Source organism: Salvelinus sp. IW2-2015, linkage group LG6.2 (assembly GCF_002910315.2).
Source record: "Salvelinus sp. IW2-2015 linkage group LG6.2, ASM291031v2, whole genome shotgun sequence".
Taxonomy (NCBI): Eukaryota; Metazoa; Chordata; class Actinopteri; order Salmoniformes; family Salmonidae; genus Salvelinus; species Salvelinus sp. IW2-2015.
The window spans coordinates 2927180-2944722 of NC_036846.1; the positions used below are offsets into that span (position 1 = coordinate 2927180).

The 17543-nt window shown below is 41.5% G+C and overlaps 1 protein-coding gene across 3 annotated transcripts; it reads left to right on the forward strand.

Annotated features, from left to right (window-relative positions):
• Positions 1-520: 520 nt before the first annotated feature.
• LOC111965674 (ras-related protein Rab-6B) lies at positions 521-17157 on the forward strand. Of its 3 annotated transcripts, none has more exons than XM_023989874.2 (8): positions 521-710; positions 11300-11358; positions 11633-11686; positions 12065-12170; positions 13410-13521; positions 14093-14186; positions 15862-15928; positions 16861-17157. In XM_023989874.2, exons 1-8 carry the CDS (start codon positions 632-634, stop codon positions 17064-17066), a joined length of 777 nt encoding a protein of 258 aa, XP_023845642.1. In that variant the 5' UTR covers positions 521-631; the 3' UTR covers positions 17067-17157. The 3 variants fall into 3 exon arrangements, with proteins under 3 accessions (XP_023845642.1, XP_023845645.1, XP_070300288.1); XM_023989877.2 differs by lacking the exon at positions 12065-12170 and adding an exon at positions 12817-12922 and having other exon boundaries at positions 535-710; XM_070444187.1 differs by lacking the exons at positions 12065-12170; positions 14093-14186 and adding exons at positions 12817-12922; positions 14561-14654 and having other exon boundaries at positions 535-710.
• The last annotated feature ends 386 nt before the right edge of the window (positions 17158-17543 follow it).

Sequence of the window (17543 nt, forward strand, 5' to 3'; positions counted from 1 at the left end):
TTTCCTTTTTCCCACTTTTAGTCTGGAAATGTTAACTCACTCTGTTTAGCACATGGCCTCACGTGAATCCTTAAAGAGATGGGTGGGGTTAATGCTTAAGAGGGTGTGAATGATGCTGAATAGGTGTAGACAAGGAATAGTTCTTCAGKAGTGGGATTACAAGTTTATCAACTTTCAAAGCAGAATTACTTTCCCATTGTTTCTTAACTACAGTGTATGATATACCATTTTGTAGCTCTGAGTCACTACTTTTATCCAATGTAAACTACTTTTATCCAATGTAAACCAAAATTTCACATTTTGTGGGATGGGGTGGTGGGGTTTGGGGATAGTGTATAGGTAAGGTGCAGGGCTAGTTGGTGGTGCAATTTAAAAATGTCTCCTTCACCTGTAACTTTTGTTTTTGTTACCAGAATGTGCAATCCGACCTGCGAAAAGCAGCAATAAGTAACACCGCGTCAAGTGTTCCGGAAATTCACAGGAAGAAGAACATTGGCTAAACCCCATCGAAGAAGAGGGAGTGGGTGTCTCGCTTTCTCTACAGTCTCTGGCTTTACTACCCTGCGACTCTAACCTATCGAGACAACATAGAAAACTGGCCATATAGCTAGCTGTTTATCTTTTGATAAAGATGTCAACCACAACCGGCGGCGGAGAGTTTGGCAACCCCCTGCGGAAATTTAAGCTCGTATTCTTAGGCGAGCAAAGTGGTAAGTGGAGGAGTATTCYGGGCATGTAATGTGGTTATTTGTTGTGGGGCGTTTTGATGAGTACTGCCAGCTGGCATTAGCCTAACAGTACGGTAGCTAGCCAGGCCGAGGCAGAACGATGAGGCTTTAAAACACTCAGACGATGCCTCGTTAGGTTAGCTAGCTAGCTATATTTTAGCCAATGACTATAACATGTAAAGGGAACTTGCTAGCTATCCAACTTAATCAGATGTTGCCCAAGAAGACGCCAACGTATTTAGCTAGCTAGCCAAGTCATGCATACCCTGTAACTAAGTTGGCTAGCTACAGTACTAGCACGTTACTGAATTGTCGGTGTCATTCAATAACGTTTGTTGAAGTTACACTTGCTTCTGCTGGGTAGTTAGACTTATTTAGCCAACTAGTTACGTGAATGTTTACTTGCCAGCTACTGTAGCTTCAGCTTGTGTGGAGTCATATAGCAAACTTTAACAGTTGGATACTGTTAGCTAGCTAACYTTAACTTTGCTAAGCCACGTCTGTCAGCAGAGGGGAGCCTAGTAACGCGTTAGCTTGGGTGGAAACGCACTGGGCTGCTTACAAACTAGACATAAGGCATATTATTTCCTCAGACAAATCTTAATTTAGATTTGCATAGASCCAAAACTGTATTGGTTTTCCAGTCCATTTTAGCTTGCTAGCTGTCTCCTCCATTCGTGGCTCCACCCTTGCCAGCTCAGCGCCGTGGGTTCAGTAGTCTGTCGATTCTTTTTTAGATATGTTATCATACAAATAAACAATGACATATGATCGCTTAACGCATGGTTACTGTCAGTATATTCAATTGTTTTAAATAGCTAAATGCTCATAATGCAATTCTGCCTAGGCTACGTTTACTATTCCTCCCAAATTGCAGTTCCACAGAGGATCATGCATAATTTAGGAATTTGACAATTCTATGGTAACTGCATAATTTAGCAKATTGACAATTCTATGGTACACTCAGATTTTACACTTAAATGTATGTTAACAAAAACCAATGATTGTAAATTAAACAAACCATACGTCTGTATGCACAAGGATGCCTTAGCACTTTCCACTGAAAATTAAGGGTCAGACGCGGAGAAATCTGACTGCSGATAACGTTAGGTACTTAGAACCTCTGCCCAGAGTTTCGGCATTTAACTTTGTTGTTCAAAGATAGGCAAAAACTGCTCCTCTAATAGAAATCTCGATCACACTTGTAGCTGTCATGGCGACATTGGCTAGCTGTGCAGAAATGGGTCTAAGGTCGTCTCGTGCCGAAYTGCTCTTGTGCAGAACGTCAAATTAAAGACGCTCCTTCGATGTAGTTGTTTTTGACGAAAATGTGTTATTTTCACGATTGGAGTAATGACATGTTCAACTACTTAAGACATTGGCTCATCTAGGTTGTGCCTTTTAGATTACATCACTGTGCCTTTTAGTTTTCGAGAAAATTAACACATAATGAAGAATTTGACTTCTCTAACCGGTCTGGTTCGTAAGCGTAATTCTCGCGATGTTGCGCCTCTGGGTTTAGAAAAGCTGCGCCTCTGGGTTTAGAAAAGCTACGGTTTTACCTCCGTTTTGTTGAAATACTCCGGCCACAAAGTGGCAGTAGTTTGTTTGGCTTGTGCCAGCTGTGCTAATGTTGTTACTATTTGGCTAACTAGAATTTGTAGTAAGCCATTGATACTAACCAGATGGCCACAACTAGATGACTGGAGTAACTAGCAACATTATTAAATAAAAATMMATTTGTTTTTGAATGAAGCAGCTGCCTGTTAGCTGACAAGAGTCGGAGTTTATGTGTTTTAGGGCAGTTGTCACCAACCTTTTCTGATTCAAGATCAGTTTGAGTCAAAAAGCAAGCAGAGATCTACTGATCAGATTTTTTTTTTTAAATGTAAGACTATGCAACAGTAACCTAAATAAAAACAGTTCTGTAGGAATGAGGTTTGTGTTAAGTCATATAAAGTCACTTCAACCACTGAGGTGTGGGGTAATTCCCTGACAACGCACAGTCTGGAGTGTGTTAACTCGCTTATAAAACATAACAACATTAGTGAATATTTCCTCCAGATTRTTTGCTATGCTTGGCCTGCCAATGTTCTTCTCAGACCTTATTATATTTCAAAACTCGAGCTTTGATAAAACATTTGATCAGTTGTATCACTTCTGAGGCACAGCTCAGCATAAATGGAAATCATTTGCAAATAATTKGTTMTTTTATTTTACTGGACTGATGGTACCTGCATCTGGTCAGTCGGGAGAGGGGAAAAAAGCAGCAGCAGAGGGTCTGCCTCTCACGGTCCCTGCTCTCTCCCTCTGATGAGACTGACCAGAGAGAGGGGACAGTCTTCCTACCTAATGGTTACACTCGAGTAGCATTGCATTATTTCTGCCTCATGCACAAATCCATGTTGTTTCTATGACCAGAGTAAGTGAAATAATACCTTGATACTAAAATAAACATGACGAGCTGCTAATAATAAAATGCAGGCCTATCGATACACTTGGCTACTAATTCATTGCAGATGCAGTGCTGGTTGTCGTGCGAGTGGAAGTAGGGAGAAGCCGTTTTGTAAAAGTGTTTGCTGTATTCTTTGACAGTCTCTCAATGGTCATGGTTTTAAAATTAATGAAATCTCACATAGGCTAGTATGAAACTTTACTGTGGGGTCGTGGATGCTTTAGGCATGGTGATTTGAGCTATCTGATTGGCCAGAGCAGTAGGCACACTTAATTTAGCTCTCCCAGTCCCCCGGGTAGTCAGTTTATCCCTTCAGACAAATGAAAAGGTTCAAAATGGGAACACTCCCTACCTGGCGCACAGGGCTTCTGAATCAAGTGCACCTACCGCCAACAGTGCAAGACGAATAAAATAAAAAATAAGCGTGCAAGGCTTTATCGTTGGCTTTTCTACTGAAATGTTTGTTGATCGARTAGGTTGGTGACCACTGTTGTACTCTTTCATTCAAGGTTTATAAAAATGTTTATTCAATAGAGAATTACATCAGAAAAACAATAGCCCATACCCATGTCTTTACCATATACGGTTCAGATGTTACAGATGATTTACTCTMATAATTTAGCATGATTAGATTGTCATCGCGGCCATGGTCAAAAATAAGTTCTACGCTGCTCAGTAGAACTGTCACGCTCCGCGGGCAGAACGGAGCAAACTTCCAACATCATCTGATAAGCTAGCTAGTGGCTGCAGGTTAGTGTGATAACATGGGKTTTTTCTAAATGAAATCCGCAGACTACAAAACAAAATTGGGCATATATACTGAACTAAAATATAAATGCAAAATGCAACAATTTTACTGATTTACAGTTCATATAAGGAAATCAGTCAATTGAAATGAATTCATTAGGCCCTAATCTATGGATTTCACATGACTAGGAATACAGATATGCATCTGTCACAGATGCCTTTAAAAAAAAAAAAAAGTAGGGGCATGGATCAGAAAACCGGTTAGTATCTGGTGTGACCACCATTTGCCTCATGCAGTGTGACACATCTCCTTTGCATAGATTTGATTGTGAAATGTTGTCCCACTCCTGTTCAATGGCGGTGCGAAGTTGTTGGATATTGGCGGGAACCGGAACACGCTGTCATACACGTCAATCCAGAGCATCCCAAACATGCCCAAAGGGTGACATGTCTGAGTATGCAGGCCATGGAAGAACTGGGACATATTCATCTTCCAGGAATTGTGTATTATCACGCTGAAACATGAGGGTATGGCGGTGGATGAATGGTACAACAATGGGCCTCGGTATCTCTGTGCATTCAAATTGCCATTGATAAAATGCAATTGTGTTGGTTGTCCGTAGCTTATGCCTGCCCATACATAACCCCACCACCACTATGGGGCACTGTTCACAATGTTGATATCAGCAAACCGCTCGCCCATACGACACCATACACATGGTTGTGAGGCCGGTTGGACGTACTGCCAAATTCTTTAAAACAACGTTGGAGGTGGCTTATGGTAAAGAAATTAACATTAAAATTCACTGGCAACAGCTCTGGTGGGACATTCCTGCACTCAGCATGCCATTTGCACGGTCCCTCTCAACTTGAGGCGTTGTGAAAAAACTGCCCATTTTAGTGGCCTTTAATTGTCCCCAGCACAATGTGCACCTGTGTAAGGATCATGTTGTTTAATCAGCTTCTTGATATGACAAACCTGTCAGGTGTATGGGTTATTTTGGCAAAGGAGAAATGCTTACTAAGAGGGATGTAAACAAATTTTGTGCACAACATTTTTTGAGAAATAAGGTTTTTGTGCGTATGGAACATTTCTGGGATCTTTTATTTCAGCTCATGAAACTGGGGAACACTCTACATGTTGCGTTTTATATTTTTGTTCAGTGTATATATTTAAAAAGCTAACAGACTGAATTTCAATGTCTACCCTCCCTGAAAGCAATCTGTTGCAGTTTTCATGTATTTTGGAATATTTCCCTTTAAATCACCGTTGATACGGCCCCTCAATTTAGATTGATCACCAATGAAAGCCAAGAATCTGGAGATGAAAATGACAAGGGTATGAAGTTGATTTTGATTGGTCCAAAGCATGGAAATGCCTCCCAACACCGACAATGGAAGAGATACAACCAAGAGCGGCACGGTCTAAACTTGAATCGGTCAGCTCAAACTAACATTCTTAGTTGATCAATATTGTTAAGTACAAGCATATTAAGGTTATATTGTAGAGAATAATCCAATGAATAACTGTAGGTGATTTATAATGAGTGCGAAGTAGGGCTGACCCCAATTAGTCGTTTTAGTTTAGCGGTCGCAAATATATATTTCATGCCTTATGAGACACCTGTCTCATTTGCACCTATCTCAGTGGACAGTCTAAGAAGGGGAGTGTGGCTCTCCAGAATACACTCCCTCCCGTGAATTGGTGCGCATTCCTTGTTTCATAACTTTATTGTGTGAATTGTTTGCCCTTTGAGTGTTTAGTGTCTATCAATACCCCATTACATATCACCTGTAGTACTTTTACCATTAGTCCCCATCAAACAAACATTGCAGATTAGAAATGGTTACAGTAATTTCTGTTATTAATGCATTCAATATATTATTAGTCTTATTATTCTCATTGTCGGAGTGGACAAGTTGTTTGCAAGGCTCACAACCTATGCTACACTGAGAAACAAGTTATATTTCATTCCATTCATGAGTTTTTATTTTTTTATTTTTTTCCATTTTTTGTTTGGAGCGCTCCTGTCAATGTTGAGTAAGGATGCGCACCTGATTACGCATAGAAGTTGCCGTAGGCTACCTGGTCTATGTGCAAATGTGCCCATTTTGAGAATGTCTGATAGTGTTTCTGATCATCTTAACTCACCTCCACTAATAAGCTATGGAGCTTCTCAAAGTCATTTTTTCTTCAAGTCAACAAAGTCTGTTTTCTGACTGCAAGGCGCTACAGAAGGTAGTGCGTACGGCTCAGCACATCACTGGTGTCAAGCTTCCTGCCATCCAGGACCTCTATACCAGGCAGTGTCAGAGGAAGGCCCTAAAAGTTGCCAAAGGCTCCAGCCACCCTAGTCATAGACTGTTTTCTGCTACCGCGCGGTACCAGAGTGCCAAGTCTAGGTCCAAAAGGCTCCTTAGCAGCTGCTAAGCCATAAGACTGCTGAACAGTTAATCAAATGGCTACATGGACGCTGCTGCTACTCGCTGTTTATTATCTATGCATAGTCACTTTACCCCTATCTACATGTACATATTACCTCAACTAACCTGTACCCCCACACATTGACTTGGTACCAGTACCCCCTGTATATAGCCTCGTTCTTATTTTTACTTTCGTTTATTTAGTACATATTTTCTTAGCTCTTATTTTTAAGCATTTCACAGTCAGGTCAACACCTGTTGTATTTGGCGCATGTGACAAATAAAATTGGATTTGGTTTTACATCCATTGAGAATGACAATAGTTCCTCAATGTATTTTGAAAAATCTTTCCAGCTCTCCCTCTATTTCGATAACCACTGAGCCTTGGCGTGGAAGGGAAACATTTTATGCTCTGATCCAGTGGAAACAACATAAAATACCTGATTACTTCTTATACCTTGTGCAAATACTGTCTGTCCAGAGTGAAACTCTGAGGGCCCAGAATAGTTTATATACCTTTTTATTAACAGCTTTTTGAGGAGGAGAGGAAGTGAACACTGGAACCCCAAAGAACTTCTGGTGTGTTTAAACGACCGCTCTTCCATCACGCTTGTAAACGACTAGCTAACTCAGTAGTTTTCTCAAGGTTAAAATTAGCGTTTTGAGCATAGTATTTGTGGGTTGGATGGTCCTTACGGCCGGGATCAAATCTATTTTTAGAAAATTACAGTTTCTAGATTTCCCAAAGAAGCATCCCAGTGGGCTGCATTGCCTGTATGGATAGGAACGTTAGCAGCAGCAGGTGGCGGTGGCGCCAGGATGCTGTGTAGCACACTGGTGGTGCGTTTTAATCAAGTTATCCATCTATTCTAGGTAACATCAGCTAGCTACATGTATAAATAGAATAGACAGCCATCCAATATTAATTTGACACATGTTAGCTTGATCTGCTAAAAACAACAATGTTCACTACTTCGCTTAGCTAGTCCCAAAGAGAGAACTATGACAATACAAAAACACAATTGCAATGAAATGTTAAATCACTGGTATAATCTCCTAACCTCAGATACAGAGACCTGTGAAAGCTGCTAAACCCTGTTTGCGGATGAAAGTCCCAAGTCCTGGAGATACTGAAGGGTTTGTCTCCAATAGGTTATACATATGCCATTGGTTTACTCTTTAGAATTGGTTGTAGGACAACAAAAATACTGTTTATAATTAAAAATGCATAGACCTAGAACATGCATGGCCAAACTTGCTGCGAGAGATCTAGCTACTGGGTGTGCAGGTTTCTGTTCCAGCCTTGACATTCTGCTGATTTATTTGTATTTGACACTGTTAATTTTACTATTCAATCATATCTTGTTTTGGGGGTGGGTGACATCACCACACGATGTCTACTAGGTAGTACTGAGCAATTTAGTGCTTTTTGAATTCGGTTAGATCCTAGAAAAATAACCARGGTTGTTAAAAAAAAAAAGTTTACACTAAATGCATTATGTGAGTTGAATGCTGTTACACGGTATAAAACAATTTATAAAAGTCCCATGATGGTAGTGACTCCCTGTTACTGCTTATCATTTATTAACATTTGTTTTATTTGATGACTATTTCAAGTCATCTTATCTCTATTGAGTTGCTGCTTATGCTGTCTGACTATCACTATTTTGTAGTTCTTCAGAGTAAATAAGGCATACTTTTATGACTGTTGAATACCAACTATCAATCACTTAGAACAGGGTTTCCCAAACTCTGTCCAGGGGCCTCCCCTTGATGCACATTTTGGCTTTTGCTCCAGCACTACACAGCTGATTCAAATAATCAAAGCTTGATGAGTAATTCGAATCAGCTGTGTAGTGCTAGGGCAAAAACCAAAACGAGTTTGGGAAACCCTGACTTAGATCATGTATTTTCAGGTAGAGGGAAGCAACTGCTACGCTCTCACTCAGGATCGCACATTCTTCTCTCTTCCGTAGTAGTCCTAAAAGAAACACAGACTGGAAAAGTAGATGCGCAATGGATTATGGTCATTGTAGTTAGTTTAACGCATAAAACGTGGTAGTTCTGTAGAATATTGGCCAGTCGGAAACGATAACTCCCTACTACATGACACAGTGCAGGCTGGATCTGATTTATCTCTGGAGAAACTGCTGTGTGCGCATTGAGCTCACCCAAAAAATAACATGGAATTCAAATAATTGAACAGATAATTTACCAACAGTTGTTAAAAAAATAACTTTCATTTTGTTTAATCGCTCAGCACTACTAGGCTTTGTTTGATTTTATATTTCCTTGATTGCTCGCATCCTATCTCCGCAACTGGTGTAGGAGAAGGTACAAGGTCCCTCCCCTCTGACCACCTTCTCCAATGGGTTTTTGAGGAAGGATGAATTAAGAGCCTAGCAGTCACCTGCCAACTAGCTCACGTGTTTCACTCACTGACCTCTTTCTCTGCATCAACCTCAGCAGCCAGCAGTGTTGCRAATTTAGCCGCTATATTTAGCAAGAATTCAGACCCCTCTAGTGACACATTTTCAAAAAATCGACTAGCGACAAATCTAGTGACTTTTTCTGGTGTTTATGGGAGACTGACGTGAAAGCACGTACCGTTCTTACTCTTCTCAATGTGCTGCCGTGGGCCCCACCCCTGTCCCAAAGCACTCACAGGCGGCCCAGTCCTCGCGCTGCAGTCAGAGCAAATGTTCACCCCTTCCTTGTCCAGACTGTAAATGAATCGCSCTTGCGGGAAGCCACCACTTACATTCAGGGCGGGATGTAAAATGTTCTATGTCTAAAATAAATCACTGCACAAAAATAAATCACTGCATTTGACTCTCATAGCCTCAGTCACTTACTCACCTTGTCCACTGTGTGTGTGCCTCTYTGACATAAGCTAAACATCTAGCCGGCTAGCTCATGTCTCAGTCTAAACTGTACACTCAAAAATACAGAAAGGAGTGGGAATCAAACCCTTCAAATGCTGGTTGAAGCCGTTTATTGGAGATGATACTCGGGCATACTGTCTGTATTGTAAGGCTGATTTCTACGCCAAACTTAGTGATGTAAAAAAACACAAACTCAAACATACTCAAAGGCAAAGCCTTAACATTTCCACCCAAAACAAGCTGCCATTTATGCCAAATGGCATTAGCTATCACTGAACAATGTTCCATGCTGGCATGTAATCACATTGGAGAAGCATGTAGAGCTGCTTTCTCAGACTCCACTGCTGCTACCCACTTCAAAATGCACAGGACAAAGTGCACAGAAATGATTAATGGTGTTCTAGCACCATACTTTCTGAAAAAGTTGGTTGCAGATGTGGGTGACCAGCGTTTCAGCCTCCTCCTCAATGAGTCCACGGATGTAAGTGTTTCTAAATACCTGGGGGTTGTGATAAGGTAATTCTGTGACAGCAAGCAGACAATTGTATCAATATTTCTTGGGCTTGTTGACTTGGAGGGAGGAGATGCCAAGTCTATAGCCCGTGCTGTTGTGGCTTTCCTCAAAGTGTTGTCTTAAAAAAGAGAAACTCCTGGGGATAGGGACTGACAATGCCTCTGTTATGAAGGGGATTAACAATGGGGTCTATAAAGTGCTGGAGGAGTATGGCCTCAAATATCTGGTTCTTATTTGCTGTGTGCCACTCTGCAGCTTGCTCATTTGTAGTTCTAAACATATTTACAGTGTTTTTTACTCACTTTTTGTCTCTCCCACAACGTTATTCTTCTCTCCTACAGCATCCATCACAATGACATGCACATGGCCAATTATGCAAATTAGGCGGTGACGTCATTTAGCGTCTTCTAGCGACTTTTAGGACAGCCAATAGCTACTTTCCTTACTGAGGAGTTGGCAACACTGGCAGCCAGCAGAGAAGACTTAACTGTGTCAATCTAGCACCCACAGAATTGATTTTGTCTATTTAATTCTGCTACATTGAGTCAGATCACACAAATACACGTTTTGAAGTTTCGACCAATCGATAGATCAAGATTTTTTTTTACTCCGAGTCCTTGTGCAAAGAGAATTACGTTTTGACATTTATTTYGTAGTTCCCTCTAATTGACTTGCGTTTCCCCTAAATTCTATAGCAGTGAGTGAACGCCCTATGTGTTGCGGTGCTAACGTTAGCTAGCAAGCGAACTGGTATTGACAGTATGGGATAATGGAGAGTGAATTCAATTATTGCTTCACCTTGCTAAATGGCTAGCTTGGTAAAGCATTTAGTGTTGTGTGCATTTACCACCCCATTCGGTTTGTTTGTGTGACTGCCTGGCTCAGCAAGCTAACGCTAATGAGCAGGTGCACATTATCAAACTGGACCTGACAAAAAAAATCCTTCAAGCACAAAACTTATTAGCTAGATGTAAAGACTTACTTGAGAAAAARGATGTATTATGCGGGTTTATTATTTTAGTTCGAACAATTCTGACAAATGTGGTGGATTACACTGGGAAAAGTGAATTTGTTATATACTTCTGTTGGCTTCACGAATCGGTTTGTGCTCTCTGATTGGCTCAAAGTCAAGTTCTCGGCCACTGACGAGCATTGCGATTCTACAAGTAGAAGCGGCTGGTTCGTCGGTACACACCAGGGGCGTCTTTTGTTCTAGCAAGAAAAGGAACGGCCTCCTACTTTGCTAAGTAACTAGTCAGATTTCTTGGTGTGCCTGCACCATTACAAAGAACAGTGCTGTTGTTAGCAGACTTTGCATCTGCGCTGTTCAAGTAAACATGTTTTTAATTTTTTTGTTGTTGAAATTGTCATAAGTCGTCATTGTGCGTAGTTGTATGGTTTCTTTAACTTTGCAATCATTGGTTTTTGTTTGACATACAGTTTTTGATGTGAAAAATTAGTCTCTGCATCATTCTGTTACTGTGGAATTGCCTAAATGTCAAAATGTAAACTAAATGCTCTCTGCTCTGCATGTCTGTCTTTACAGTGGGGAAGACATCGCTTATCACCAGGTTTATGTATGACAGCTTTGACAATACCTATCAGGTACATTACCTCATCTCAAGTACAGTACTGGTTATTTATTGCATGTAAACTAATGCATAACATAAGTAATATTAGTAGGCATGCACACTGTTCTAAGCTCTTTTGGTTCTTTTGCTTGGGGGAATTGTTCTGTTTTTCTAACCTGATAGTAGCTTACATAAAATCTGCTACAAAGCTGAAAAAGAATAAGGACACAAGGTCATCCCTTTTCTGCTTTTTGTTGAATGTAGATTGGTCATGTGATGTCTGAGAATTTTAATTTTTGGTCTTGCAGGCTACAATTGGCATCGACTTTTTATCGAAAACGATGTACCTGGAAGATCGTACGGTAAGTACCACTTTTGTTTCTATATCATTGCATCACTTGGAGCCTTTCATTTGAAACCATTTCACGTGTCCTTTGAGTTTGTGTCCATGCATAAACATTGTATATCCCTCTACATGCCACTGTCAAAAATGGGCTTAGGTAGTCTGCTTTTTATCTCATCCCAACTAGACTGCTTGTTTAGTATGGACGTAGAGGAACTATAATTTGCAGTTTAATTATCAGTTTTCATGTAGCCAATCAAGTTTTCTTTCCTGCCATGATTCTGTTTTTAGTTCCATCATTATACGTTTTTTTCCCTCTGTCCACTCCTCCCKTCCATCCCCATGGCTGGGTTTCGAACTGTGTCCACTCCTCGGTTTGTTGCACGGTTGGCCACAGATTCGGCTCCAGCTYTGGGATACGGCCGGGCAGGAGCGGTTCCGCAGCCTCATCCCCAGCTACATCAGAGACTCAGCCGCTGCTGTGGTGGTTTATGACATAGCAAGTAGGTATCACGTCCCTGCCCTCTCTCAGTGGACGGAAGGGGAGAACAGGGCAAACAGTATTTCCACAGCTTGGCAACGTCACTGGACTGTAGCAATGAGTTGAACCACACTTGCTTGTGGTCAGTGAGGAACCGGATCAGGAAATAGGTTATTGGCGCTTCAGGGCTTCCGTTCCCTGCAAATTCTATGCTACTCTAAAGTGAGTAGATGTTGTAGATGACTTTGTAAGTGCAATGTTTCCTCTACGTTTCTCCCAATAGGTGCAAATAGGCCTATAGAGAGGGATGATGGAAGTCTCTCAAGCTCAGTACATCCAGTGGTGCTTGTGGAAATGTCTCTAAAGGGGCTTTTCTAAGGAATAGGGAAAATGCTAGCAGAGGTTACCAGCAATGTTTGGTTGACTTTAATTGCACCAAAAGCATTGATTTGGAACATTTGCCATCTGTAATAGGTCACTAAAAAGGATCAACATTGGGAACAGGTCATCTGCTAGCTGCATGGGGAAAGCTTTTCCTGTTCCAGGATGCATGATCATTTTTCACCTCTGCTGCCTTGCTGTTCTCTTGCAACTCTTTGTCAATCCTCTTCTTCATTTTCCCCTTTCCGTCTGTCCCGTTTCTCCTCCTCCTCCATCCCAATCCCCAGGTCCGGCTTCAGCTCTGGGACACTGCTGGACAGGAGCGTTTTCGTAGCCTCATTCCCAGCTACATCCGCGACTCCACCATTGCTGTGGTGGTTTATGACATCACCAGTGAGTCAGAGCCTCCTGGCCTAGTTAGAGCTGTGCCCTCATCACTGTAGGGGTTGTGGGCCACTGGGACATTACATTGGGAAGGAGGTTGTCATCTTCTATAACACAGTAGCAAACCGCAACAGCTTTCAGTGTATGAGTAGTGTTGCTATTATTGGAGGCAGTCAGTGTCACTATACCATGTAGGGACTTTAATGATGCAACTTCATGGGGATTAGGGAGTTTTCCCTTGTATTAACAGTGGCGTGGGGACTAATATTCCTTTCTGTGCTTAAACTTAACTTACTGTTTACTTTTGCTTACTAACACCTGGCTACTCTACTGAAATCAACTGTACTTCCAATGAAGAGCAACGACTGTTCTGATTTGCAAATGTGTCTAACGTTATTAATAACCCCTTCACTGTAGAGTTCATACCTCACACTATATTTAAAGTGGTCATGCTCATTTTGTATGCGTTCCAAGTTGCTAATTTTCTTCCCCTCAGATCTCAATTCATTCCAGCAAACCTCAAAGTGGATTGATGACGTCAGAACAGAGAGAGGAAGTGATGTTATTATCATGCTTGTGGGAAACAAAACAGACTTGGCTGATAAAAGGTACATTGTGTGTGTGTGTGTGTGTGTGTGTGTGTAGAGCGTAGTTGGTGTGGTGGTAAACAGTAATGTGGTCCCTGAACTAAATGTCGACATATTTTGACAACCGTTGTATGTGTAAAGCCTTTGTCAAAGCCTGGTTCCTCCCTCGTCCCTTGAATGTATTTGGCGCCTCCAACATGATACATTTTCATATGTTTTCTGATTTTGATCTGTTGAACTCCATGCTAAAGTTACTCCATTACTGATATGTAACTTTCAAAATACAGYAATCATCCCCGTAATATGCATCATACAGGGATGATTTCTGTATTTTGTAAGTGACATATCTTGAAACTTGATTGCTGACAAGCAAAACATTTTGGGACTACAATTGACTAATGAAACAAATACCAAAATATCATTTTGGGGTGGAGTTTTCCTTTAAGCCTTTTTTGTTTTTGTCAAATTTTGTTTTATTTATTTATTTTGTTCCCTCTCCCCGGTGTCTCCCCATGTCACTTTGATTTGGTGTCCACTCCCAACCCACTGCCACCACCCTCCCCTCCTGTCCCTCCCCCTGGGGCCATTGCAGACAAGTATCTGTTGAGGCTGCAGAGAGGAAAGCTCGTGAACTCAATGTGATGTACATAGAGACCAGCGCCAAGGCTGGCTATAACGTCAAACAGGTGGGTGTCCAGCTACCACCAGCAGGTGTACAAACAGCCTCCAGAACTGCTCATTATGTTCTGCCTTAGGAAGAATAATTTGTGATGTACAACGTGGATTAGAGGTTTAATGTGGAACGAGTGATTGTACTGTGAGTGACCTGGGATTGTTTCTCTGTATCGTGTCAAGCTGTTTGATCTTCTCAGCAAAGCTGCTTCCTCTCCTATCCCTTTGTTCCACAGAGATGGGACCAAACTAACCTCTCTTTCTAACCAAAAACTGGAATCTCTGAGCTCGTTCTTTTTTTCCTCTCTCTCCATCTCTCCCTTCCCCCTCTGCCTGTTCTCTTTCATGTCTGTCTATCTCTCCGTCCTCTCGGCTGTGGCCTGAGCAGACAGATCACCACAGAAGAGGGCGAGCAGAGAGCTAAGGAACTGAATGTCATGTTCATTGAAACCAGCGCAAAGACTGGCTACAATGTCAAACAGGTAGAGCTTCTGTTCACTCAGGATAGTCCAGCCCAGTCTGCCCTCCTAGTGCCAGCTGCCTCTTTCACAACTTCTAGTTTTCCCTCCTCTCTCTCTCTCTCGTCACCTGGCTCCTCAAGGCTTGTCCACCTAGTCCTTTCTGCATTGTGATTCCCCTCAGTGCTCAGGTCATGTTGTCGATCCTGTCCACTGCTTTAGAACGCTTCAGCATCAGTTGTACTGCGGTGTCTAGCTCCATGTTGTTGTTGGGTCTTTCTCTTATTTTTCCTCGTTCCACAAAATGTCTGCTTCTCACTGTTTGGCATGGAATCATGGACATTTTATGGGCATAAAATATGAACAATTACATGGCAACTTGTGACAAGTTAACAAGAAAATGTTAAATATTCTGTAGGGGCATTTTCTTGTGGTGTTTTTAGTGTTATTGAGACATCTTCCAAGATTTTAATATGTAATAAATAACCAAATCAGTTTTGTCCAATGCATGTAGCTCTATGTACAAATATATGTTGTATGTTTATTTTAAATGGAAATGGAAATATTGACTTTCCAGTAGATGTTACTATATACGCTGAGAATTCAAAACATTAAGAACACCTGCTCTTTCCATGAGACTGACCAGGTGAATCCAGGTGAAAAAGCTATTATCCCTTATTYATGTCACTTGTTAAATCCACTTCAATCAATGTAGATGAAGGGGAGGAGAAAGTTTAAAGAAAGGATTTGTAAGCCTTAAGACAATTAAGACATGGATTGTGTGTGTGCCATTCAGAGGGTGAATGGACAAGACAAAAGATTTGAGTGCCTTTGAACGGGGTATGGTAGTAGGTGCCAGGCGCACTGGTTTGTGTCAAGAACTGCAATGCTGCAGGGTTTTTCACACTCAGCAGTTTCCCGCGTGTATCAAGAATGGTCCACCACCCAAGGGACATCCAACCAACTTGACACAACTGTAGGAAGCATTGGAATCAACATGGGCCAGCATCCCTGTGGAACGCTTTCGACACCTTGTAAAGTCCATGCCCTGAAGATTTGAGGCTGTTCTGAGGGTGAAATGGGGGGGGGGGGCGCAACTCAATATTAGGAAGGTGTTCCTAATGTTTGGTGTACTGTGTAGTTCATCACTTATGTGGCCAACTTTATGTTATTGATGCGTTGTGTGGTATGGCTGTTTTTATCCACTGGTTATTTTCTTGTGGTTCCTCAGCTGTTRCGCCGTGTTGCTGCAGCCCTACCTGGGATGGATAGCACACCAGAGAAGGGCAAAGAGGACAGTATCCTTTCACAAAGGGGTTAGCCCCGAGGCAGAATGGTTTGGAGCAAGTTTGAGCTCAACATGTAAATCAACGCTCCAGAAATGCTTCAGTAGTTAAGTTTCTATCCAATTAGCAGAATTTCATGCTAATGTTAAAACATCTGCATAAAACAGGACACACATTAAAACACACGTTTTCCCACCAGAGATGTTTCCATCAAATGTACTTGTTGCAGATCAAAGGCTGTGCGTGACGACGTTGTGCACATAAAAATGGTTTTGTCACACAATGTTGTGTTAAATAGTGAATGTGCCCACTCTGGTCTTGGCATGTGCTCTCTAGCCAACAGCTGGCAGATTCAGTTTGGGTATGGCTTACATGATGAMATTATTATGGACAAAAGAGCAAGATTATTTTTATGTTAAATGGCAGCCAAGCATCGATCATATCACCAGAATAAGACCCTCAATATTTATTGGAGAGGAGCATCAAGGTCATCACCTTGCACTTTCACCACCCTGTGAAGTTCATCACTTATTTCAGCCGTAGCATAATAAACTGCATGCTTCCCCGATTCGTAGTGGGAGGACCACACAACATATCGTCACATGACTCCAAGTTTACTTCAATATGATGGTTATTATATTTGCTCATAAGKGTTTCTACTGCCACTAATTTATTTGACATAGATCCCACCTTGCCTAGCGTAATTTGTTTTGTAGACATTTGGAAAGTTTTATAGAAACATTTGCTGTTTGCATCAGGCCTGTCGTGCAATTTTTGTACTTCAATTGCATAAAAAGGTTGGATGGAAACATTACAACAGAGAACCAGGTTATCTATTGTATATGGATTTKATTTTGTTTATAATTGTGAAATGTCATTTGAAAAAAAATATCCATGAAATTACACCGTAATGAATAATATTCCTTAACCATCTCCTCTCTCAGTGATCGATATCAAACTGGAGAAGCCACCAGATGATGGCAGTGACGGAGAGCAGCTGCTCCTGCTAGTAAACCCCCCCCCCCCCCCCCCACCTGACCTTCCTCCTCCCCACCAACAGCTTGTGTCTCAGTGGCCACTCTCCCCACCCATGGCTCACTGCCATCGACCTGAGAACCTGTCTCTCCCCCCCCCCCCTTCGACTCAGTGAACTTTTCGGAGTAATCGTGTGGATGTGCTATTACTCTGTATTTAAACAGATGATATTCAACTATATTAAAGGTTAAAAGTCAAACACAGAATAGGTTGAAAGCTGAATATGTTCAGATTTTCATCTAACTGCATGACATTATATAGGATTGCAGACTGACATAGCTAACTGCTCTCGGGTTATTGCGTTGTTGTGAAGTGATATTGTTTGAGATTATTTAAGTGACTATTAAAGGGATAAGGTCTCAGTCCCTTGGATCTTTGCTTTTATTTCCAATGGTGAGTCTGGAGTGGGTCAACTAGAGTATTCTAGCTACGTGATGAACYAAGTGATTCACAAGGTTTTGATATACTTTGTTCTAAAAAGATTCCCCTCTAAACTATGAATATTATTTCCTTTCATTGTTGGCTCAAATCAAAGCTATTAATTTAGGCCWAATGGTTTATGGGACCATGAATAAGGGACATTATTATCAAG